Source organism: Salmo trutta, chromosome 27 (assembly GCF_901001165.1).
Source record: "Salmo trutta chromosome 27, fSalTru1.1, whole genome shotgun sequence".
NCBI classification, from domain to species: domain Eukaryota; kingdom Metazoa; phylum Chordata; class Actinopteri; order Salmoniformes; family Salmonidae; genus Salmo; species Salmo trutta.
This window is the reverse complement of record NC_042983.1, coordinates 24,303,239-24,327,948: the sequence shown is the minus strand read 5'-3', so window position 1 is coordinate 24,327,948 and position 24,710 is coordinate 24,303,239. Positions and strand designations below refer to the sequence as shown.

At 42.4% G+C, this 24,710-nt stretch overlaps 1 protein-coding gene, 1 long non-coding RNA gene and 1 other non-coding gene across 4 annotated transcripts; 1 reads left to right on the top strand and 2 right to left on the bottom strand.

Annotated features, from left to right (window-relative positions):
- The first annotated feature begins 299 nt into the window (after positions 1 to 299).
- LOC115165182 (uncharacterized) lies at positions 300 to 2,523 on the top strand. The gene is made up of 3 exons (XR_003870093.1): positions 300 to 993; positions 1,687 to 1,842; positions 2,270 to 2,523. It is a non-coding gene; the product is annotated as an uncharacterized LOC115165182 (long non-coding RNA).
- A 1,215-nt stretch (positions 2,524 to 3,738) lies between these two features.
- Positions 3,739 to 3,814, bottom strand: trnaa-cgc (transfer RNA alanine (anticodon CGC)). Its single transcript has one exon. It is a non-coding gene; the product is annotated as a tRNA-Ala (tRNA).
- An 865-nt stretch (positions 3,815 to 4,679) lies between these two features.
- Positions 4,680 to 23,833, bottom strand: LOC115164664 (protein phosphatase PTC7 homolog). 2 transcript variants are annotated; one of them, XM_029717382.1, is made up of 7 exons: positions 23,710 to 23,833; positions 22,934 to 23,068; positions 17,739 to 17,918; positions 9,004 to 9,202; positions 8,341 to 8,464; positions 8,078 to 8,207; positions 4,680 to 7,840 (listed from the first exon to the last, which is right to left on the bottom strand). In XM_029717382.1, the coding sequence occupies exons 2-7, from the start codon at positions 22,989 to 22,991 to the stop codon at positions 7,782 to 7,784; spliced, it is 750 nt and encodes a 249-aa protein (XP_029573242.1). In that variant the 5' UTR covers positions 22,992 to 23,068; positions 23,710 to 23,833; the 3' UTR covers positions 4,680 to 7,781. The 2 variants fall into 2 exon arrangements, with proteins under 2 accessions (XP_029573242.1, XP_029573241.1); XM_029717381.1 differs by lacking the exon at positions 23,710 to 23,833 and having other exon boundaries at positions 22,934 to 23,533.
- Between the last annotated feature and the right edge of the window lie 877 nt (positions 23,834 to 24,710).

Here is a 24,710-nt window from a genome sequence, read left to right as displayed (position 1 = left end):
GCTGGCTGGGTTAGAGGCCTGACAGGCTGTAATCCCTACATCCCCTACAGTCATTAACCTGTTATGTTGCTGTGGCGAGGATGTCACTCAGTGTGGCTCTCCTTGCCCGCCTCTACCTATTTCTCTAAGTGTCTGCTCTGAACTGCCTGAGGTGGGTTTTGCACCAGTCCAAGTCGGATTATGATGTAGTTAACGCCTGTCAGGGCTCCCTCTTCCTCCCCAAGCTTAAACATGTCCTCTGTTATGTACCCACGGTTTCAAAGGAATTGTACATACAGTTCCGGCCAAATATAGTGGCACTCTTGCACTTTTCTTAGATAATTCCCTATTTCTCTTAAAATAAGTTGAAATTGAAAAACACTTTTGGTCTCCACAGCTTGTTATTGGATTTTCAACATTGCAGAACCAATTTTATTTTTGTAAACTTAAGTTTACAATTTTTTAAATGTTTAAATAAAGACAAATGGCATAGACACCCTGGAGCTAGTACTTGGTTGCACAGCCTTTGGCCAAGGTAACTGCAGACAAATGCTTCCTATAACCATAAACGATCTTGCTGCACCTTTCTACTGGTAATTTAGCCCACTCTCCAGCAGCACACTGCTCTAATTCTTCAATGTTTGACGGGTTCCCTCCACCAACTGCTGTTTTCAGATCTCGCCATAGGTTTTAAATGTGATTCAGATCTGAACTGTTTGCTGGCCACTCCAGAACAGTACAGCGTTTCTTTTTGAACCATTCCTGGGTGCTTTTTGATGTGTGTTTGGGGTTGTTGTCCCCGGGTCCTCTCCAAATACTACCACTGCACCATCGAGAGCGTCCTGACCGGTTACATCATGGCCTGGTAAGGGAATTACTCCATCCACAACCGCAAGGCCCTCCAGCGGAGGCTGAAAACGGCCCAGTACGTCACCGGGGCCGTGTTTCCCACCCATCCAGGACATCCACTTGACATGGTGCCTGAGGAAGTCCTGCAGTATCAACAAGGACAAGGTTTGACATAGAAACACCACATTTTTGGCAGGTTTTTTGAAATGATGTTTATTGATTATGAAATTATTACAAATATTAATAACATTCCACCAATCAGGCCACTAGGTCATTTGACTGCAGGAAAGGGCTACACTGGACTGGCCACCTGCACTGACTCCCTGCACCTCAGCACACATGTACTCACACACACATATTTCCTCTCCCCCTCCCTCTGTCTGCCTACAGCTTCCTCTTGTTTCCCTCTATGTTCCTCCCATTCTCTCCCTGCCATATAATGCTCCATCTAGCTCTGCCCCTCCCCTCGCTCTCCCTCACACACTGACGCACCATGCAGTTGTAATAACCCACGCGGCATAGTGGGTAACCTACGCGCTCATGAGAGCTGACCTCTTTAAAACACACTACTGTGTTATCTAGAAACTATATTTTCCCAATAGAACATAGCGTGCAAAATGAGATCTATCTCATCTAACTTCTATTAGATATCTACTGTATCTATGTATGTCTATTAGAATACATTAGACCTATTGCTTTAGTTTGTTGACTATCACAAATGTAGTTAGTTAATTTATATTGATTTAAGACTGACAGGCATAATCTGTTTTAAATCTTAAGCTGTATATAAAGATAGGCAGATCACTAGAGGGAAATGCTAAAGGCAGCCTTAGGGTAATGGTCCTTATATGCTCTCAGGTGGGGAGGTTTTGCAGAGCTTCCAGAGGGTGAGGCTAGTATCCAGCCAGGGAAGCCCAGTGTTCAGTGGAGCAGCCTTCATGAGAGAAGATTTTTACAGTCAGAACACGTTACACACACAGAGGTCTTGGCATCACAACTCCTGCTTCCTCCAAGGTAATAGAAATGTTCCCCAAAGATAAATTAGAACAGAGTTTGAACTTTGGTGGACCTCCGTTTGTACCCTCAAGCCACGGTGTTCTGGGATTTTGGCAGGCTCTGACTGGTACTATACTTTGGTAAGTGCCAAATTATGGATAATGCCTTACTTCAACCTTTAAATTAGAAAGACATTTTCAGTAATGTCTCACCATATGAGGTGTGATTGCCCTCAAAGACAGACAGGGTGAAGGTGAATTGTGATGGATGCAAGGTGTCTGGCGGGCTGCACAGCCCTCATATTCCCAGCCCTTTTACCTAAGAACTGCCAGACCATACTGCTGACAATATGTTGAAAACTGTTTTATGGCTTGGTGATTGTTTTTCTCATACTCGTAGTCTGCTCAGCTGTCTATTAGCAATGAATTGTGTTTTGGTTCCTTAGGTTCGCTCCTTCCTCTTTGGGGCCTTGTCCTGTGAGCAGGGTGATGGTTGTACCTTTGTGCTGCCCAGGCTGGTGTGTTCCAGTGATACAGAAGATGGGGGAGATGACAGGGTCAGTGGTGCACTGTAAGTTACCATAGAACAATGAACCAACCAAGAACTGTTTTTATACCCTGCAAGTTTTTTCAGCAGACAATATTTTGTCTTTTTCCATCGTGTAGTGTCGTGACTTTACTTTCATTAATCTGATAACTGTTATTTATTTAATCAACTATGCTTAATTGTTACGCAATTAAATGAATCATGTAACAATTAACTCATTAGGATTTGGGGCACCACAGAAGAGGTTATTTAAAGAATTACCATCTCCCGAATTAAACTCTAAAGATCTTTACCTATCACATTCATCTTCTACTGTTGTTCACTCTGGAAGATGGCCAGCCATGTCAGCGGTTCCCATTGGTGATGAGCGTAGTAGGATAGTCTCACCTAGATTCGCTTTTCTCAACATCCGCCCAGGACAGCTAACCAGCTGCACCAGTGATTGTCTGGGAGGCGAGCCTCTCGCCCACACCTTGTGCCGATTACTCAGGCTTCAGGATTCAGACCACTTCACATGTACAACTGCAACCCGGCAATGTTCCGGTCCAAAGGATGGTGAGTTTATTTCTTCACCTCGTGTTGAGGTTCAAAGTTCCAACCATTAGCTCCCGTTTCCTGGTCTCTGAGATTCAGCGTTTAAACCACTTTAGACATGGCTGCAACTCCCCGTCTTTCCTGGTCTAATGTTATTTTTGTGGGCAATCCTTTTATGCACTCTGGCCAAAGGGGACGGTTCCATCAGGCTGACATGCTCTCTGACCTCAATCGGGGCGTGGCTACTTACTGTGCACAAAGTTATGTAAAACTAACTCTCTTATGGCTCCAAAAATCACATTCATATCTTAACAAAAATGCACAACGTATTGGATGGAAACTTGATAAAGGGGATATACTTTCCAAGTTACAGTATTTCATGCATACAATTTATGACATCACAAAATGAAAAGCAGTATGACAGCTTTTTTTATAGCTTCCCACTGACCATTCCCCACATTCTTATGTCAGAATTATTGTTCCAGTATCCACTTTTGACGTTAAGAGTTTCGGTGGGACAAGCCTATTAACAAAGACATTCCTCAGGTGGATTTTACTGGAGGGAGAGAAGGAGCCCCCTTCTCCTGTAATTTACAACAGGGTGTGAACTGTCAAACCAGCCCAGTTCCCTCTTCACCTCTTCTGTGGGTGAGAGAAGGTCTGGTTATTGTAACCATTGCCAAGCTGATTTGACCCACAGGACAGTCATGACAAATGTAATTTTTTTTTTACATTTTAGTCATTTAGCAGACACTCTTATCCAGAGTGACTTACAGTAGTGAATGCATACATTTCATACAATTGCATACATTTATTTTTTTTTTTTCCTGTGCTGGCCCCCCGTGGGAATCGAACCCACAACCCTGGTGTTGCGAACACCATGCTCTACCAACTGAGCTACAGGGAAGGCTATGTAATTGTATTTAATATTTAAATTTGAGTGCTTTAAATGAAAGTTCATAAAGTGTGGACATTTTTTTTTTTACTTACAAATAAGTTATTCCAATGGTATATGTGCATTTATTGCAAGGAGGAGAGTATATTTGAAAGTCAGACATCAAAGACTCCGGACATTTTGTGAGAAGTATTTTTTTTTAACTCCCACTTTGGGCTGGATGTGTCAATGTGCAGTTTATACTTGCATAATCATCATGAAAGAGAAATTATGTGGTGCACATATCTACACAAGTCCACTTTTGGCTCGTGAGTGCAACTTTCAGAACTACTGGCTAAAAAGTATCAGAATCTCTTTTAAGTGATGTATAGTTGATCAAGATCTGCCCATGAAAACATTCCTCAAGCCAAGCGCATGGAGATGTCACACCTGAGGAATGTGTAACTAAACATACAGATCACACTGAGCATTCTCATGTAGCTTCAGGCAGTTTCCTCTGGTTGCATAAGAGCAGACAACTGCGAGGGAAACCGGCTCATAGTGAGTCTAGTCCATTGTGGTGCTGAGACAGAGGCATTGACAAGCCACAGCAGGGAATTGCTGCCTGGCAGGAAGCAGTAGGGTTCCATCTGAAGAGAGAACAACTATGGAGAGATTCTCTCAGAAACACATGATCATGTATAGCCTACCTAGCTGGTATTACAATTGTAGCCTGTTCTTGTTCTAGATGCTCTTGTGCTTTTAACCTACATGTGTTCATTATCTCAGGACATGTTCAGCCTACTGTCCAAGTAAATATAACTTTCAGAGACCAGTGAACAAACAATATTGACACAAGAAAAACCTATGACAAGGGTCTGTTAAAGGAAAAGAACAAGGATAATAAATACTATATTCTTTATTTAAATATGACAGCTTTGAAAACATGTTTAATAGAATCTGCACAATCACAATAAAGATACAAGCAGCTCTCATTGTAACAAACTTTGCTTTTTTAACTGAAGTCTAGAATTGGCCAACAGAACAAAACTGTCTGGTCAGGTCACTAGGCCAGTGGAGAGCCAGACATGGACATAATGGGGAAGCTAGCTTTGATAATAGTGCCATCTGACAGGGAGGTTTTGCTTGTACTTTAAGGTTGATGAGGTTATCGGCAACCTCTAGTGCCATAATGCTTACAAAAACATTTGTGTCATCCAGTGCAGATGCCTTTCAACTCCCTGCGCAATAAGAAAAGGTATGCAGGGTATTGTTAAATGCTTTCGTTTTTTTATTTTTATGATGAAACACCTGATAGCCAGTCTGTACCAGAATCAATACGATTTTCCTAGTTAGGGGAGAGCCCTTGAAGCAGGACAGTAGCCTTCAGTGAGGGTGCACCATTACATCAACAAGAAGAACACCAAGGGTACTACAGATGATACACAGAATATTAAGGATTCTAAGATGTCATGCTTTTTCAACCCTTAAAAATAAAAAAAATTGCTTGTTCATTCAAATATGTCCCATGGTGAAAAGCATTGAACACATTGAAAGGGGATCAGATGGCGTTGAATTAATTGTTAGACAGCAGGGCATGGATGGGAAAAGTGTGAATCATATGGCTTCAGTTTCTGCTCTGTGTTCATTAGCTGTTTAAATGAACATGTGCATAGTACATGTTTACTCTTAAAATGTTGCTGCACACAAGTAATGTTGTAAATGCATAGTGCATTTGTCTGCAGCAACAATGAAAATGAAAACCTGCAATTAAAGATGAAATAAAAGTGACCTGATTAGGCGGCAGGTAGCCCAGTGGTTAGAGCATTGGGCCAGTAACCGAAAGGTTGCAAGAATGAATCCCCGAGCTGACATGGTACAAATCTGTCATTCTGCCCCTGAACAAGGCAGTTAACCCACTGTTCCTAGCCTGTCATTGAAAATAAGAATTTGTTCTTAACTGACTTGCCTAGTAAAATAAAGGTAAAATAAAATGACTTAATGAAATGTGCTATTGGAGCTTTACAACTGATGAGACAAGAAAATGCTGATTGTGAACAATTACGCCTAAAGCTAAATTGAAGCTGTGTGCAGTCACCTGACCAATATCAACTGTGATCTTACAGATATGCTTTCTTTAACCTTGTGCGTAAATGGTCATTACCATTGCATCCCAGTGGATACTGAAGAAAGCTGTGTAGCATAGATAAAAAAAACATCCATTCCACATGTATACAATATAAAACAGACAGGCTAGAGGTTACTCTATCACACATAATAACCTTCCACATCACTTGCAGTCACACTCACACCCTTCGCATCACAGCAGGAGTGAGGACAGGTTTAACAGAAACATCAAGTCAAAATGTCCCATCCTTAGAAACAATTAACTTGGTCTATGTACAACTCAAATTGCACTCAAATGTATTTTATAAAGCCCATTTTGCAAGAGCAGTCATCAAAGTGCTATACAGATTCCCAGCCTAAAACCCCAAAGAGCAAGCAATGCAGATGTAGAAGCACAGTGGCTAGGAAAGACCCCCTAAAAAGGCAGGAACCACCTAGAGGAACCAGGCTCTGCCAGGTGGCGATTATAACAGTACATGGCCATTAAGGCCAGATCGTTCTTAAAGACGTTTAAACGGTCATAGATGACCAGCAGAGTCAGATAACCGAAGTGGTTATAGAGGGTGCAACAGGATAACACCTCGGGAGTAAATATCAGTTGGCTTTTCATAGCAGAGCATGAGGTTGAGAGTGAGAGAGAAAGATCAGGTCTGGGACAAAGTAGCACTTCCAGTGAACGGTCAGAAACTGATATGGCAAAGTATGCAGCAACGGCACCTGGTCTTCATACAACCCATTAGATCAGCCAAACTACTTAAAATATCACAGTCCCTTGTTCAAAAATCTACCAAAACATTTCAACATTCATTCACATCACATAGACACATGCCCTTATGCCTGCATAAAAATGTTTGCCCTTCAATATGTTTTATTAATATGATTTTGTTTAATCTGAGTCACTGAAAGTGATGTTTTTCGTGGCCTTATTATTCAGACTTAATGGTATATCTTACAGATTCTCCTGCCTGTGAGTTATAACTTTATGCAGCTCACTCTACCAATCCCTGCTGGTGCCAGAGAGACTAAGGGATCCCCAAACCCAGTGACCTCTGCTACTAGATCACCAATATGTTGCTAGAGGGCAGGACACCTGACAGTCCTGCCTGCTCAGGTCAGAACCTCCTCAGTCTCTCTCCAAGTGGACAAGAGTGATGATATTGAACCTTGAAGATTTACTGTTGGTTGTTACTATTGCTTGTTGTTAATAGTAGTTGATGCTGTGTGTTATACAAGTCCTTTGCTTATGTCACCATCTTCTTATACAGTCAATATTGTTATTGCTTGTGCTATTACTCCTTTATTCTCATGCAATGTTTATTATGTACAGTATATTCATTAATCTCTCTGTACAGAACCACATCCATCTCATATGTCCTCTGGAGCTAAAGTTCTCTATTGTGGATAACTCTGAGGTTGCCTTATTCCTCTGACCAGGATAGGTGTCAGCGAGTCACGGACCAGTCTAACTGGAGAGCCACTCTCTTTCAGTATAGTATTCTGACGTTACTTACTGTCTTCAATCAGCTCAGCTCCTGTGACGGAATACTCACATGTACGATCCATAGATTTTCATTCCTGACTCAATCAACTTTTGACTGGCTACTACTGACCCCGTTTCTTAATCTCTACCTTCTGGGCTTTGTTTTACAGCCCAAATTAACACTCAGTTCTGATGGTGAAGTCGGTGCATGCATGGTCAGTGTTCCATCTGAGAGATGGGCCTGATTGAATCTTGGAGGAATGATGGTCTCAGGAGGGCAGCTCAGCCACCAACATCAGTCCTTAATCCCCGCCAGCAGGAACCAAAGCAGTCTGACATCTTCAAGAGGCAGACAAGAGGAAACTCCTAATTCCCCTCCTAGCCTCCATACAGTCTCTAGTCTGTGTACTCTGCCACTATTGACAGCAACACAGTGATGTCATCTGGCTTTCCTCCTGTGGGAATGAGAAAGATGCAGTCAGGAGGATGAATGGACTGAGTTTGGGAACAATCAAATGTATCATCCCCAATGGAAGGAAAACTACAATAAAACAAGGGATCAGTCACTTCTTATTCCTCTCTGGGTGTCATTCTCCCTGAAGCAGGGCAGGAATGGAGCCAATGGACTGAAATGAGGACTACCTCGGCTTTGTCTCCAATTTCCACTCGCATGAAGAAGTGATAGTCATTACCTCTTACATTCAGTCCATTGTCACAGGCAAACTGCGCAAAAGGTGACATGTAGTTGGGGTCGTATGCCAGAACATGGGCCTGCTCTGCAATGCTCCTGGCTGTCTGCTGGATACTCTCATAGTTGGTTTTCTGCAAAACACAAAAAAATGGAGGATAGTGTGTTAACATTTTTGGAATGTCTCGTTCCTCCACTTCAATACTCTACTTACTGTAAACATGTTTGTTGCACACAGGTACTGCAAGGATTTATGCGAGGGTGTACCTTGAGTTTTTTCAGCTCCTGTAGGATCATGTGTTCGGGCATGTTGTCGAAGAGGCCATCTGTGGCTGTGAGAATGATGTCCCCCAACTGGACGTCAAAGGAGGAGCTGTCTGCAGCATCAGGACTGAGGGTGCAGATAGACACTGAGTCAGTGTGGAAGTCTTACAAGAGCAAAAAAACATTTCCAATTCACACATTTGTATAATGTGAAATAGGACAAAACATCCACCAAATTAAATAATCTCCCTGTTCTAGAATACAGGGGTCAGAAAGCCTGTGGGCCAGCAGACCTGGGATTGGCTGCTGTGAGGAGGGCCCTAAGTCTGCCACTCTGTGTGTGTGATGACACTGAGCTGGCTGGGACAGTAGAAGGGATCCAACACCCACCCCACACTGGAGTATCCAGCGCAGCTGATGGCATGCCACCGCAACACCAGTGACAGCCGCACATGGCCCCAGCCACCCCTGGCCTGCATGCACACTGACTGTGGCAGTACTGACACTCAATAAAGCTGCAGCAACACTGGACAAACCAGGGAGCAGCTCAAGGGCTGAACCAATGCTGAGACTGAGGGGCTCTGTGCTTCAAAACCAAACCAATAAATAGCTACACAGCTTCTTTACAATTCAAAACATGGCTTCGACAGAATCCACAAAACTGACCTGTCACTGAGGACAGCACCCTCTGCCTCAGGCGGGGCGATAGAGAGCTGGAAGGGGGTGTTGAAGTAATGCTGCTGTTCATCGGAGTGGTGCACTACCTCTCCTCCCCGCACCACCAGGAAGCCAGAGTCTCCCAGGTTGGCTGTGTGCAGCCTGTGACTCTGCCGGTCCAGCACCACGATACAGGCCGTGCTGCTGCCTGGAGGGAAACACAAGAGGATGAATATATGGGTGGTGTGATGGGAATTTTAATGTTTGTGCTGTTCTAATAACCAATTTCTGTGTTCATGCAAGTGGCTGACTGTACAAATCCTCACTATCAGTAGCTGCAATTTGCCCTGACCGTGTTTGAGAATGAACAAAATATCTCAGTTTCAAGGGCTCAGCTTAGAAAGAAGCCTTGTGAGGTGTTGGTCTGTCACATGTTATTAAACAGTATTGGTCGGTCACATTTATATAAAAAATAAAAAAAACTTTTTTTTTTAAGTAACCTTTATTTAACTAGGCAACGGTGATGATTAATTAATTATGTTAAATCATGCAAATATAACTTGTCTGTGTATAGCCGTATATAAGACAACTGCTGGGACTGCCCAGGTAGAGCTCCTGATTGACATGTGTACTATGGTGCATTGAGTTGGTTGGAACCTCTCCGGCGCACTGACAAACAATAATTAATTTAAGATCGACTTCAGGTGTCCCTGTGTAAGAATTTCCACAACAGTGTCACACCCTACATCCTGATTCTATCTGTAACTAATGAAGTTGAATAGATCAATGGATTTCTCCCCAATTTCGTGGTATCCAATTGGTAGTTACAGTCGTCTCATCGCTGCAACTCCCGTGCGGACTCGGGAGAGGCTAAGGTCGAGAGCCGTTCGTCCTCCGAAACACAACCGCACTGCTTTTTGACACAATTGCCCACTTAACCCGGAAGCCAGCCGCACCAATGTGTCGGAGGAAACACCGTACACATGGTGTGCACTGCGCCCGGCCCGCCACAAGAGTCACTAGTGCGCGATGGGCCAAGCACATCCCTGCCAGCCAAACCCTCCCCTAACCCGGGCGACACTGGGCCAATTGTGTGCCGTCCCATGGGGCTCCCGGTCACGGCGGGCTGCGACAGAGCCTAGACTCGAACCCAGAATCTCCACTGCGCCACTCGGGAGGCCTTGGAAGGATAAAATTGAAGGAAACATAAAAGTAAACCGAACCGGCAAAAACATGGCTCTGTGTGCAGCAACACCCTGCTGATGAGTCATCTAGTTTGGACCACCAGAATGTGCTATGCTCACATTCTGACTCACTCTCGTTCTTGAATGTTTTTCCAATAGTAATACAATTACTGCTGGCCTCATGACCGCAATGGAAAAATACAATACTGACTTGTTTTTGTCTTCTACATGCGAGATGGGATGAAAAAGTACAGACTACCGAGACAGACCGTTCTGGACTCCTTACTCAGTTCTTTCTCCCACATGTTTCTGCATACTTCATTCTAGCAAAGCACTGTGATCAAGAGATTCTGGAGCTGAGTTGCAGGAATAGGCTACTACTAGTCTTTACATAGCAGCAACAACAAAAATAGTAAGAGGCATGCAGCAGCTCTCTGACTCACGATGCAAATATCCTATCTAAATAGCAGCGCCCCATGCCACTTAGTCTAACCACACAGACCAAAAATAACAGCCCATCCCATGACTGTTCCCTCTACTGCAGTGGTTCCAAAACTTTTTGGGCCCACGACACCATTTTGATATCTGAAAATTCTTGCGATCCTAAATGTGAAAGAAATGTACTTAACAGCCAATGTTAACTTTTTTATTTGGGGCTATGGTAGTCAATTGAAAAACATTCTAATCGTATTTCTGATTGTGATGGTGTGTTGAGAAGACATACTTTTAATGTGGGGCTGTCAGACTAATTTGCAATTGACTATGTATCTTCTCAAAACCACTAATGAGATGGGTGTGGCTTGATGCATGTCGCATCTGAGTTTCTCAAAGTCAGGGGGCGTGGCTGACAGCGCGCACCTCATCTCTGCTGTAACATCCAGCCTGGAACGATATTTGGTTTTAAGACGAGAGCACTGATGGTGCTTTCAAGACAACTGGGACCTCTGAAAAATACAAGGTCAAATCATGACGTCAGTGATCATGTCAGCTCTCTGGAAAGAGACCAGAGTTCACGAGTTGGATGACTTCAAAATATTCTATTCGAAGCTAGTTTATTAAAAAATAAAAAAAGTATTCCCCCCAGAGTTGCCAGTTGTCTTGAATGCACTGAAGTTGGAGATTTCTGAGTTCCCAGTTGTTTTGATCGCTGCATTAATTCTCAAACGGGAGACAGCAGGGTATTCCCTTGGAGTAAGGAACCAAAACTCCTCCGTAGTGACCCGTGAATCCATTCGGTCACATGACAGCTCGATCAGCTGTTCGATTTCACTTACCGGCATGTCAACTGAGCCAGGATCACAGCCAAACAGATTGGGAAGTAGGTTCCAAAGTGCTCTTCCAAGCGTTGGAGGTGAGCAGTCATTACTCAAGTGGGACACTTACTGATGCTGTTTTCTGTTAGAAACACGCACAGCCGAGGGAAGGGGCATCATTCACTTTTGAAAGACTCCAATAAGAATTCTTTCCTCTGAAACCACTGTTGATTCGGTCACTCATCTGTAGAATGGTTTTGTATTTCCCCTGCATGCTTGCGTTCAGTTCGTTCAGTTTCCTAAATATTCTTTCTAATTACACAGAAAGCCAAGGCTTTTTGTTTGTGAATTATTTCTTTATGAACTGTTGTCATTGTGAATGACAACCATTCCTCTCTCAATACAACAAAAATCTTCCCAACACTCCCCCTTGATAACCACCAAGCCTCGGTGTGAAATAGAACATTATCATACTCTGATCGCAAAAATATGTGGAGACATGAGAACAGGCATGTGTGCAGTGGCTGTGGTTTGATGTACATTGAACAAAAATATAACCACAACATGTAAAGTATTGGTCCCATGTTTCATGAGCTGAAATAAGATTTTTTTCCATGCGCACAAAAAGCTTATTTCTCTCAAATGTTGTGCACAATTTTGTTTACATCCCTATTAGTGAGCATTTCTCCTTTGCCAAGATCATCCAACCACCTGACAAGTGTGGCATATCAAGAAGCTGATTAAACAGCATCATTACAGAGGTGCACCTTGTGCTGGGTACAATAAAAGGGCACTAAAAATGCACCGTTTTGTCACGCAATGCCACAGATGTTTTGAGGGCGCGTGCAATTGGCATGCTGACTGCAGGAATGTCCACCACAGCTGTTGCCAGAGAATGTAATGTTAATTTATCTACCATAAGCCGCCTCCAACGTCGTTATAGACAATTTGGCAGTATGTCCAACCGTGGGCCAGCAGTTTGCTGATGTCAACATTGTGAACAGAGTGCCCCATGGTGGCGGTGTGGTTATGGTATGGGGAGACATAAGCTATGGACAAAGAACACAATTGCATTTTATCAATGGCAATTTGAATACACAGAGATATCGTGACGAGATCCTGAGGCCCATTGTTGTGCCATTCATCTGCCGCCATCACCACGTTTCAGCATGATAATGCACGGCCCCATGTCGCAAGGATCTGTACACAATTCCTGGAAGATGAAAATATCCCTGTTCTTCCATGGCCTGCACACTCACCAGACATGTCATCCATTGAGCATGTTTCAGATGCTCTGGATCGACATGTACAACAGCGTGTTCCAATTCCCGCAACTTCTCACAGCCATTGAAGAGGAGTGGGTCAACATTCCACAGGCCACAATCAACAGCCTGATCAAATCTATGCGAAGGAGATGTGAAGCACTGCCTGAGGCAAATGGTGGTCACACCAAATACTGACTGGTTTTCTGATCTACGCCCCTACTTTTTTTTTTAAAGGCATCTGTGACCAACAGATGCATATCTGTATTCCCAGTCGTGTGAAATCCATAGATTAGAGCCTAAATAATTTATTTCAATTGTCTGATTTCCTTATATAAACTGTAACACAGTACAAATCTTTGAAATTGTTGCATGTTGGGTTTATATTTTTGTTCAATGTAGTTTACAATCAATTACCTGCTGCAGTATATCTCAGTTCTGTGCTCAGCTCTTTTGCCACCAGTTGCTCTCAGTGTATCATACAATGCGTCCATATGGCAGAGGGATATAATGGTCAAGTGCGGCCTTTTCCCATGATCCAAGGGTGCTGTCTGGTTGAATTATATATAAATTGGAATAATTTTTCATTTATACTACCGGTCAAAAGTTTTAGAACAGAGTTTAATTTTTACTCTTCTCTACATTGTAGAATAATAGTGAAGACATGTTATTTCATAGTTTTGATATGGAATCATGTAGTAACCAAAAAAAAAAGTGTTAAACAAATCAAAATAAATGTTATGAGATTCTTCAAATAGCCACCCTTTGCCTTGATGACAGCTTTGCACACACTTGGCACTCTCAACCAGCTTCATGAGGTTGTCACCTGGAATACATTTCAATTAACAGGTGTGCCTTGTTAAAAGTTCATTTGTGGAATGTCTTTCCTCCTTAATGCATTTAGGCCAATCAGTTGTGTTGTGACAAAGTGGGGGGGTATACCGAAGAAAGGGCTATTTGTTAAAATACCAAGTCCATATTACGGCAAGAACAGCTCAAATAAGCAAAGAGAAATGACAGTCCATCATTACTTTAACTTGTTATGGATAGGGGGCAGTATTTTCACGGACGGATAAAAAACGTACCCGATTTAATCTGGTTATTACTCCTGCCCAGAAACTAGAATATGCATATAATTAGTAGCTTTGGATAGAAAACACTCAAGTTTCTAAAACTGTTTGAATGGTGTCTGTGAGTATAACAGAACTCAAATGGCAGGCCAAAACCTGAGAAGATTCTGTACAGGAAGTACCCTGTCTGACCATTTCTTGGCCTTCTTTGTCATCTCTATCCAAAACAAAGGATCTCTGCTGTAACGTGACAATTTCTAAAGCTCCCATAGGCTCTCAGAAGGCGCCAGAACGTTGAATGATGACTCTGCTGTCCATGGCTGAAAAACAGTAGCGCATTTGGTAAGTGGTCGATCTGAGAACAATGAGACTGGGGCGCACGTGAAGAGTCCATTTTAGATTTTGAGTCTTTGAACGGAAAGGACGTCTCCTGGTCGGAATATTATCGCTTTTTTATGAGAAAAATCGCATAAAAATTGATTTTAAACAGCGTTTGACATGCTTCGAAGTACGGTAATGGAATATTTTGATTTTTTTTGTCACGATACGCGTCCGCGCGTCACCCTTCAGATAGTGTCTTGAACGCACGAACAAAACGCCGCTATTTGGATATAACTATGGATTATTTGGAACCAAACCAACAGTTGTTGTTGAAGTGGGAGTGCATTCTGACGAAGAACAGCAAAGGTAATCCAATTTTTCATATAGTAAATCTGAGTTTGGTGAGTACCAAACTTGGTGGTGTCAAATTAGCTAGCCCGTGATGGCGAGCTATCTACTCAGAATATTGCAAAATGTGCTTTCACCGAAAAGCTATTGTAAAATCGACACCGCGATTGCATAAAGGAGTTCTGTATCTATAATTCTTAAAATAATTGTTATGTTTTTTGTGAACGTTTATCGTGAGTAATTTAGTAAATTCACCGGAAGTGTTCGGTGGGAATGCTAGTTCTGAACGTCACATGCTAATGTAAAAAGCTGGTTTTTGATATAAATATGTACTTGATTGAACAAAACATGCATGTATTGTATAACATAATGTCCTAGGAGTGTCATCTGATGAAGATCAAAGGTTAGTGCTGCATTTAGCTGTGGTTTTGGTGACATTATATGCTAGCTTGAAAAATGGGTGTCTGATTATTTCTGGCTGGGTACTCTGCTGACATAATCTAATGTTTTGCTTTCGTTGTAAAGCCTTTTTGAAATCGGACAGTGTGGTTAGATAAAGGAGAGTCTTGTCTTTAAAATGGGGTTAAATAGTCATATGTTTGAAAAATTGAAGTTTTTGGATTTTCGAGGAGTTTGTATTTCGCGCCACACTTTATCATTGGATATTGGAGTGGTGTTCCGCTAGCGGAACATCTAGATGTAAGAGGTTAACCTGTTTTGAAACATGAAGGTCAGTCAATGCAGAACAAGGACAGCAATAAGAAGAAGAGACTTGCTTGGGCCAAAAACACGAGCAATGGACATTAGACCGGTGGAAATCTGTCCTTTGGTCTGATGAGTGCAAATTGAAGATTTTTAGTTCCAACCGCCGTGTCTTTGTGAACGGATGATCTCCATATGGGTATTTCCCAGCGTAAAGCATGGAGGTGGTGGTGTTCTGGTGTGGGGGTGCTTGATGGTGACACCGTCTGTGATTTACTTGGAATTCAAGGCACACTTAACCAACATGGCTACAACAGCGATACGCCATCCCGTCTGGTTTGGGCTTAGTGGGACTATAATATGTTTTTCAACAGGACAATGACCCAAAACACACCTCCAGGCTGTGTAAGGGCTATTTGACCAAGAAGGAGAGCAATGGAGTGCTGCATCAGATGACCTGGCCTCCACAATCCCCCGACCTCAACCAAATGGAGATGGTTTGGGATGAGTCGGACAGCAGAGTGAAGGAAAAGCAGCCAACAAGTGCTCAGCATATGTGGGAACTCCTTCAAGACTGTTGGAAAATAATTCCAGGTAAAGCTGGTTGAGAGAATGCCAAGCGTGTGCAAAGCTGTCAAGGCAAAGGGTGGCTATTTGAAGAAACTCAAATATATTTTGATATATTTAACACTTTTTTTGCTTACTACATGATTCCATGTGTTATTTCATAGTTTTAACGTCGCCACTATTATTCTACAATGTAGAAAATAGTAAAAATAAAGAAAAACCTTTGAATGAGTAGGTGTTGTAAAACGTTTGACCGGTAGTGTATATTTAAGGTTAACCACATTGCAATGATTTTGATATACAAAGACGATATGATAGATCTCTCTATATTTTGTATATACAATACCGTTCAAAAGTTTGGGGTCACTTAGAAATGTCCTTGTTTTCCATGAAAACATTCATGAAATGAGTTGCAAAATGAATAGGAAATATAGTCAAGACTTTGACAAGGTTATAAATAATGATTTTTAATTGAAATAATAATTGTGTCCTTCAAACTTTGCTTTTGTCAAAGAATCCTCCATTTGCAGCAATTAAAGCCTTGCAGACCTTTGGCATTGTAGTTAATCTGAAGAAATTTCACCCCATGCTTCCTGAAGCACCTCCCAAAAGTTGGATTGGCACTTCTTACGTACCATATGGTCAAGCTGTTCCCACAACAGCTCAATAGGGTTGACATCTTGTGACTGTGCTGGCCACGCCATTATAGACAGAACACCAGCTGACTGCTTCTTCCCTAAAAAGTTTTTGCATAGTTTGGAGCTGTGCTTTGGGTCATTGTCCTGTTGTAGGAGGAAATTGCCTCCAATTAAGTTCCGTCCACAGGGTATGGCATTGCAATATGGAGTGATAGCCTTCCTTCTTCAAGATCCCTTTTACCCTGTACAAATTTCCCACTTTACCACCACGAAAGCACCTCCAGACCATCACATTGCCTCCTCCAGCATCTTTACATTTTTTTCTGCTTCTCACGAATGTTCTTCTTTGTGATCCGAACACCTCAAACTTAGATTAATCTGTCCTTAACACTTTTTTCCAATCTTGCTCTGTACAGTGTCTGTGTTCTTTTACCCATCTTAATCTTTTCTTTTTTTATTGGCCAGTCTGAGCATCCCGGAGTTGCCTCTTGACTGTTGACGTTGAGACTGGGGTTTAGCGGATACTATTTAATGAAGCTGCCAGTTGAGGACTTGTAAGGCGACGGTATCTCAAACTAGACACTAATGTACTTGTCCTCTTGCTCAGTTGTGCACCAGGGCCTCCCACTCTTTCTATTCTGGTTAGAGACAGTTTGCGCTGTTCTGTGAAGGGAGTAATACACAGCGTTGTACGAGATCTTCAGTTTCTTGGCAATTTCTCGCATGGAATAGCCTTCATTTCTCAGAACAAGAATAGACTGATGAGTTTCTGAAGAAAGTTCTTTGTTTCTGGCCATTTTGAGCCTGTAATCGAACCCACAAATGCTGATGCTCCAGATACTCAACTGGTCTGAAGAAGGCCACTTTTATTGCTTCTTTAAATCAGAACAGTTTTCAGCTCTGCTAATATACTTGCAAGTGTTTTCTAATGATCAATTAGCCTTTTAAAATGATAAACTTGGATTAGCTAACACAATGTGCCATTGGAACACAGGAATAATGGGCCTCTGTACGCCTATGTAGATATTCCATAAAAATCTGCCGTTTCGAGCGACAATAGTCATTTACAACATTAAAGTCTACACTGTATTTCTGATCAATTTGATGTTATTTTAAAAGGACCATTTTTTTTGCTTTTCTTTTTAAAACAAGGACATTTCTAAGTGACCCCAAACATTTGCACGGTAGTGTATATTATTTTCTTCAGATTTTGGCAATTTTCCCATGACCCCACTTTCATATCAGGCGACCCCGCATAGGGTCGTGACCCCTAGTTTGGGAACCGCTGCTCTACTCTAAATGCCTATTCTAGTAAGCATGAGGCTGACACTAGTGATTTATTTTTGCACCAGCCTCCAGGTTCACAAAACAGTGATCCTCAAGGGCTGGCTTTACTCACCTAGCAGAGGCACTTTGTTCTGTAGGAGCTCGTAGTAGCTGCTTGTGAGGACGCCCACAGGGTTGCTTGGAACAAAGCGTCCCTCCTTTACCAGCCGCTCACACGTCTTCATCAGTGTCCCTGAAAACTGTGATGGGTCCACCCCGTAGTCTCTCCAACCCCCCACTCCATCTGCAACGCCTAAGGAGACCACAAACAGTTTGGTTAAAAAGAGGATAACACAGGATAGAAAAGAATCAGGATTGGATTATGATTATTCTTAACACTCCTGACTAAGACACTACTTCCTCCCAAACCACACAGAGAACAACATGTAGCCTCAAGTGGATGGTGATTTTCAATCTAGTCAAGGTGGATTTTCTGGCTTTTGTTAAGGCCGGGGCAATTCCACAGTAACGGAATTACATGGAGACTCCAAAGTCTTCCCTTTAAAATGTATGCCAAACTAAAACCAAAGTTCAACAACCAATACAACCCTATGTGCAATGACTACTTTGTCAATTATTCAAAGTAAATGAAAACTAAAAAACATTTGCCAGAAAAAAAATTAAACATCTTTTGCAAAACTTTGTAACAGAATTACAGTACAATCTCCCTCAGTTTTATTCTGGTACCAAACTTTGTATCTGCACAGTTCTTCCAGTAAATGTGTTTTTGTAAAAGTTTGTGGAAATTGTTAAAAGTAGCCGAAGAACAACATCACAACCGTGAAGCACGGGGGTGGCAGCATCATGTTGTTGGGGTGCTTTGCTGCAGGAGGGACTGGTGCACTTCACAAAATAGATGGCATCATGAGGGAGGAAAATTATGTGGATATATTGAAGCAACATCTCCAGACATCAGTCAGGAAGTTAAAGCTTGGTTGCAAATGGGTCTTCCAAATGGACAATGACCCAAAGCATACTTCCAAAGTTGTGGCAAAATGGCTTAAGGACAACAAAGTCAAGGTATTTTATTTTACCTTTATTTAACTAGGCAAGTCAGTTAAGAACAAATTCTTATTTTCAATGACGGCCTAGGAACAGTGGGTTAACTGCCTGTTCGGGGCAAAACGACAGATTTGTACCTTGTCAGCTCGGGGATTTGAACTTGCAACCTTTGGTATTGGAGTGGCCATCACAAAGTCCTGACCTCAATCCTATAGAAAATTTGTGGGCAGAACTGAAAAAGCGTGTGCGAGCAAGGAGGCCTACAACCTAACTCAGTTACACCAGCCTTGTCAGGAGGAATGGGCCAAAATTCACCCAACTTATTGTGGGAAGCTTGTGGAAGGCTACCCGAAACGTTTGACCCCGAGTTAAACAATTTAAAGGCAATGCTACCAAATACTAATTGAGTGTATGTAAACCTCTGACCCACTGGGAATGTGATAAAATAAATAAAAGCTGAAATAAATCACTCTACTATTATTCTGACATTCATAAAATAAAAGTGGTGATCCTAACTGACCTAAGACAGGGAATTTTCACTCTGATTAAATGTCAGGAATTGTGAAAAACTGAGTTTAAATGTATTTGGCTAAGGTATATGTAAACTTACGACTTCGACAGACAGACAGACATTACCCTAAAAAGGCGTCAGCACGCTTCTGCCCGCCTGGCGCCTAGTCGAACTCTGCTAGTCGAACCGTAACGAGTGTGTTTGCATACTCCCTTAAAAAGAAGACCTTTGCTTGAAAAACGAGAAAAAAGCAGCAATAGTACCGTTTTTCCATTTTGAGACACCATAGCAACTATATACTTCCTCAAAATAGTCAGAATTTGATTGGACGTTTTTACCAAAGAGATCTTAGTCGCGCAATTTTACATCTAAGATGTTTGGTGCAGTATTTTTCAATGAAAACATATGCATGAAAACGAGTCGTCACTCATTGAATGAAAAATACTTTATTGAAGAATCCCTAATGTTGACCAATCACTGACGAATAGGTGTAGACTTTGGTGCCCAACTTCAGCTTTATTTTGGCACTTACCTGTGTATATGAACGTTTTGTAACAGTGTTCTCCTGAGGTCCAGGACCAGTTAGGTACACCCTATATATTGTGGCCTGGGGTAATGTGTGAATGAAAAACCAAATCTCTCTGAGATGGACTGGTTGTAGCCTACATAGTAAAAAATAAACAAGCAAGAGATAAAAAAAGAAAGGACGCCCCCCATTCACGTTGTCAGGCTGTAGAGTGGTTTGAGAGCTTAAAGTTCCTTGGTGTCCACATGACTAAGGATCTATCATGGACCGCACACAACAGTCATGAAGAGGGCATGACAACACCTCTTCCCCCAAGGAGGCTGAACATTTTGGCATTGGTCTTCAAAATAAGTTCTACAGCTGCACCATTGAGAGCATCTTGACTGGCTGCATCACCGCTTGGTATGGCAACCGCTTGTCATCCGATCCCAAGGCGCTACAGAGGGTAGTGCGTACAGCCCAGTAAATCACTGGGGCTGAGCTCCCTGCCATCCAGGACCTCTATGCCAGGATGTGTCAAAGGAAGGCCGTAAAAATGGTTAGACTCCAGCCACCCAAGTCATACTGTTCTCTCTGCTACCGCACTAATGCACAAAGTCTGGAACCAACAGCACCCTGAACAGTTTACCAAATAGCTACCCGGACTATTCTTTTTATGTTCTTTATTCATCACATACACTGCTGCTACTGTTTTATCCATCATGTTGCCTAATCACTCTATTCCCAGTTATACACCGAGTGTACAAAACATTAAGAACACCTTCCTACTATTGAGTTGCACCCAGAACAGCCTCAATTTGTCTGGACATAACCTCTACAAGGTGTCAAAAGCATTCCACAGGGATGCTGGCCCATGTTGACCCCAATGCTACCCACAGTTGAGCCAAGTTTGCTGGATGTCATTTGGGTGGTGGACTATTCTTGATACACACGGGAAACTTGAGTGTGAAAAACCCAGCAATGTTGCAATTCTTGAGACACACTCAAACCGGTGCACCTGGCACCACACCCCTCAAAGGCAGTTAAATATTTCATCTTGCCCCTTCACCCTCTGAATGGCACATACACAATCCATGTCTCAAATGTCTCTAGCAATAGGCTTAAAAATCCTTCTCCTCCACTGATTGAAGTGGATTTAACAGGCGATATCAATAAGGGATCATAGCGTTCATCTGGTCAGTCTCATGGAAAGAGCAGATGTTCCCAATGTTTTGTACACTCAACATGTGTACATAGTGCATTCGGAAAGTATTCAGACCCCTTGACTTTTTCCACATTTTGTTACGTTATAGCCTTATTCTAAAATGGATTACATTTTTTTTTAATCCTCAATCTACACACAATACCCCATAATTAAAGCAAAAACAGGTTTAGATTTTTTTTGCAAATTTATAAAAAATAAAAACAGAAATAGCTTATTTACATAGGTATTTAGACCCTTTGCTATGAGACTCGAAATTGAGCTCAGGTGCATCCTGTTTCCATTGCTCATTCTTGAGATGTTTCCACAACTTGATTGGAGTCAACCTGTGGTAAATTGAATTGATTGGACATGATTTGGAAAGGTACACCTGTCTATATAAAGGTCCCACCGTTGACAGTGCATGTCAGAGCAAAAACCAAGCCATGAGGTCAAAGGAATTGTCCGTAGAGCTCTGAGACAAAATTGTGTCGAGGTACTGATCTGGATTGTGTCAAGGTACAGATCTTGGTCAGGGAGGTGACCAAGTACCCGATGGTCACTCTGACAGAGCTTCCTCTGTGGAGATGGGAGAACCTTCCAGAAGGACAACCATCTCTGCAGCACTCCGCCAATCAGGCATTTATGGTAGAGCAGCCAGACGGAAGCCACTACTCAGTAAAAGGCACATAACAGCCCACTTGGAGTTTACCAAAAAGCACCTAAAGAACTCTGACAATGAGAAGCTAGATTCTCTGGTCTGATGAAACCAAGATTGAACTTTTTGGCCTGAATGCCAAGCGTCACATCTGGAGGGAACCTGGCACAATCACTACGGTGAAGGATGTTGGTGGAAACATCATGCTGTGGGGATGTTTCAGTGGCAGGGACTGGGAGACTGGTTAGGATCTAGGGAAAGATGAACGGAGCAAAGTACAGAGACTCTTGATGAAAACCTGCTCCAGAGCACTCAGGACCTCAGGCTGGGGTGACCGTTCACCTTCCAATAGGACAACGACCCTAAGCACACAGCCAAGACAACGCAGGAGTGGCTTTGGGACAAGTCTCAATGTCCTAGAGTGGCCTAGCCAGAGCCCAGACTTGAACCCGATTGAATATCTCTGGAGAGATAACAAAATAGCTGTGCAGCAGCGCTCCCCATCCAACCTGACAGAGCTTGAGGAGATCTGCAGAGAATAATGGGAGAAACTCCAAATATAGGTGTGCCAAGCTTGTAGCGTCATACCCAAGAAGACTCAAGGCTGTAATCGCTGCAAAAGGTGTTGTGTAGACTAAGAATTAATTTATTTAATCCATTTTAGAATAAGGCTGTAACATAACAAAATGTGGAAAAAGTCAAGGGGTTTAAATACTTTCCAAATGCACTGTATCTACCTCAATTACCTCAAACATTGAATCAGTACTTTATATAGCCAAGTTATCGTTACTCATTGTGTATTTATTATTTTTCTCTTTGTATTATTGGGACGGGCCAGTAAGCATTTCACTGTTAGTCTACACCTGTTGTTTACAAAGCATGTCACAAATAATTTATTTGAGGTCCTAAACAATTGCCAATACTCTCCATCTGTCTAATCTATTTCTTAATGTGTACATAATAATGGTCATGGCTGCCCCCCTTTCATTACAACTCTGAAACTACTACAGGCAGCTAGCTGACTTCTAGGACCCCTCAAAGGGGAGCAGAAGAAGGCTGATACTAATGAGATGGCAATGATGGCAGATAACCCAGTAAGCAGTAAAACATTCTCTTGGTTTGAAGCAGTACATTATTTTCTTGCCTTGAAGCTAAGCGAATAGCTGTTAACGCACTGGTCATTACAAAAAAAAAGTTTAGTGTCCCTGTTTTTTAAAATTGTTTGACAACATGCAACACTAAGGTTACAAACTAGCTAGCAAATGTGCACTGTCTGGCCTGTTAGCTGGCTATCAAGCAAGCTAAACAACCTGACAGGTTAAATCATCACGTTACAGAATAGTTGTCAATGTAATGTATGTATTTTTTTGCCAAATGAGTTTGTTACTCACCCAAAACATCTGCAGATCTATGTCGAGCAATAAAGCAAGCGTCGTCGCCGTAGCACATCCCTTTCTTCAAGATACCTTTTCGAAAATCCTTCCCAAAACCGCATCTTGCCGTTACCAGGCTGTAGTCACGGCTATCTGTTTGAGAGAGTCCGCCAATAACAGCTCTGGTAACAAGTCTACCGTACGAAAGTACGGAGAACATCACATACACACCAGCTCCTACTAAAGCGCCAAGCTAGCTAGTTTAGCGCCGATATAACCACACAATATTGACTTGCTAGCTTTCTACTGTGATGCTTGGACTAGTCAGCTAGATAGCCTGACAATAACATTAACCACGCACAGACAAAGACGCGTGCAAGCTGACGTGTTAACGCCCCCAGACGAGACATGTATTCTTTAGTCTGAAGAGTTCTTGCAAATCTAGTGACAACAGCGCCGTAATTCGACGGAGATCACACATCCAGATCCCAAGAGATGTTCCAAGTTTGTCATAGCTATCGGGCCTGTAGAACAGCCCACATTATAGACATCTGCGACTGGGGGAGCGAGCCAGAGTGATCTGTGGTGGTCTTGTGACTGCTGACATCCATCTCATTACTTCTTCGTGGAGGTTTCACGGCGGCTGGCATTCAATATGTTGCATTACCGCCACCTACTATATACTTTGCTTGACACATAAATAAACACATACCCTACCATAACACTACAATAAACAAAAAAAGTAATAATAATAATACCACCCTACTCCACTATTTAAATCTATTTAGTCCTACCTCATGCCAAATGGATTAGCGGTCTAAGGCACTGCATCTCAGTGGAAAAGGCGACACTACAGTCACTAGTTAGAATCCAGGCCGAATCACATCCGGCCGTGATTGGGAGTCCCATAGGGCGGCGCACAATTGGTCCAGCGCCGTCCGGGTTTGGCCGGGGTAGGACGTAATTGTCAATAACAACGTTCTTAACTGCCTTATTAAAGGTTAAATAAAAAAACATAATGCCAACAACCTGAAAGGATGGAACATCCCCACTTAACACACCCTGTAACTCTTCGGATGTCAAGTCTCCTTATGATAATACTGCACTTCCACTGACATATATAATTGTTCTTGCTTTCTCAAGGAACACCATTTAACCGGCTGTCACAATCAGCACGAACCCCTCGGGATGTAGCGCTAAACAGTGCATCCCACGTAAAATGCAGCTGCTATGTTTTGATGTTATTCTTTATCAAACGCTATCGTGACACTTTTCAATTTCAAACAAGCGCGCTCCCCGGCTTCCTTCTCCGACGTGCACCTTCAACTCCATCTCATTACGCAATTTGAGTTTCCTTAAAAGGTAATCGATTCTGACACTTAATCATCCATTACTTTTCAGGTTTTCAATACATTTTAACTTTTTAAATAAGTTTTCAAATAATTAATTTCATGTTTCTGAAACTTAGATGACAGAAAAGCATGATGACTTCTATGCCGAGCGAGGGTAAGAGTCTGCTGGATTTTTGGCACCTCCTTGTGGCAGTAATGGAAAATGTCTACTTACATTTACATCATTTACATTTTAGTCATTTAGCAGACGCTCTTATCCAGAGCGACTTACAGTAGTGAATGCATACATTTCATGCATTTTTTTTTTTTGTACTGGCCCCCCGTGGGAATCGAAACCACAACCCTGGCGTTGCAAACACCATGCTCTACCAACTGAGCCACAGGGACGACTACTTCGAGGCCCACCAGACTTTAAAGTTGGGGACCCCTTTTCACATCGTCTG

What these genes read in the sequence shown, in the direction of transcription:
- LOC115164664 (XM_029717381.1), bottom strand. Translation starts at nt 23,135, where the DNA reads ATGTTCTCCGTACTTTCGTACGGTAGACTTGTTACCAGAGCTGTTATT. An exon ending in TAGATCTGCAGATGTTTTGG is followed by an intron (nt 17,919 to 22,933) that starts GTGAGTAACAAA and finishes TGGTCTCCTTAG; the next exon opens with GCGTTGCAGATGGAGTGGGG. An exon ending in GAACAAAGTGCCTCTGCTAG is followed by an intron (nt 9,203 to 17,738) that starts GTGAGTAAAGCC and finishes GTTTCCCTCCAG; the next exon opens with GCAGCAGCACGGCCTGTATC.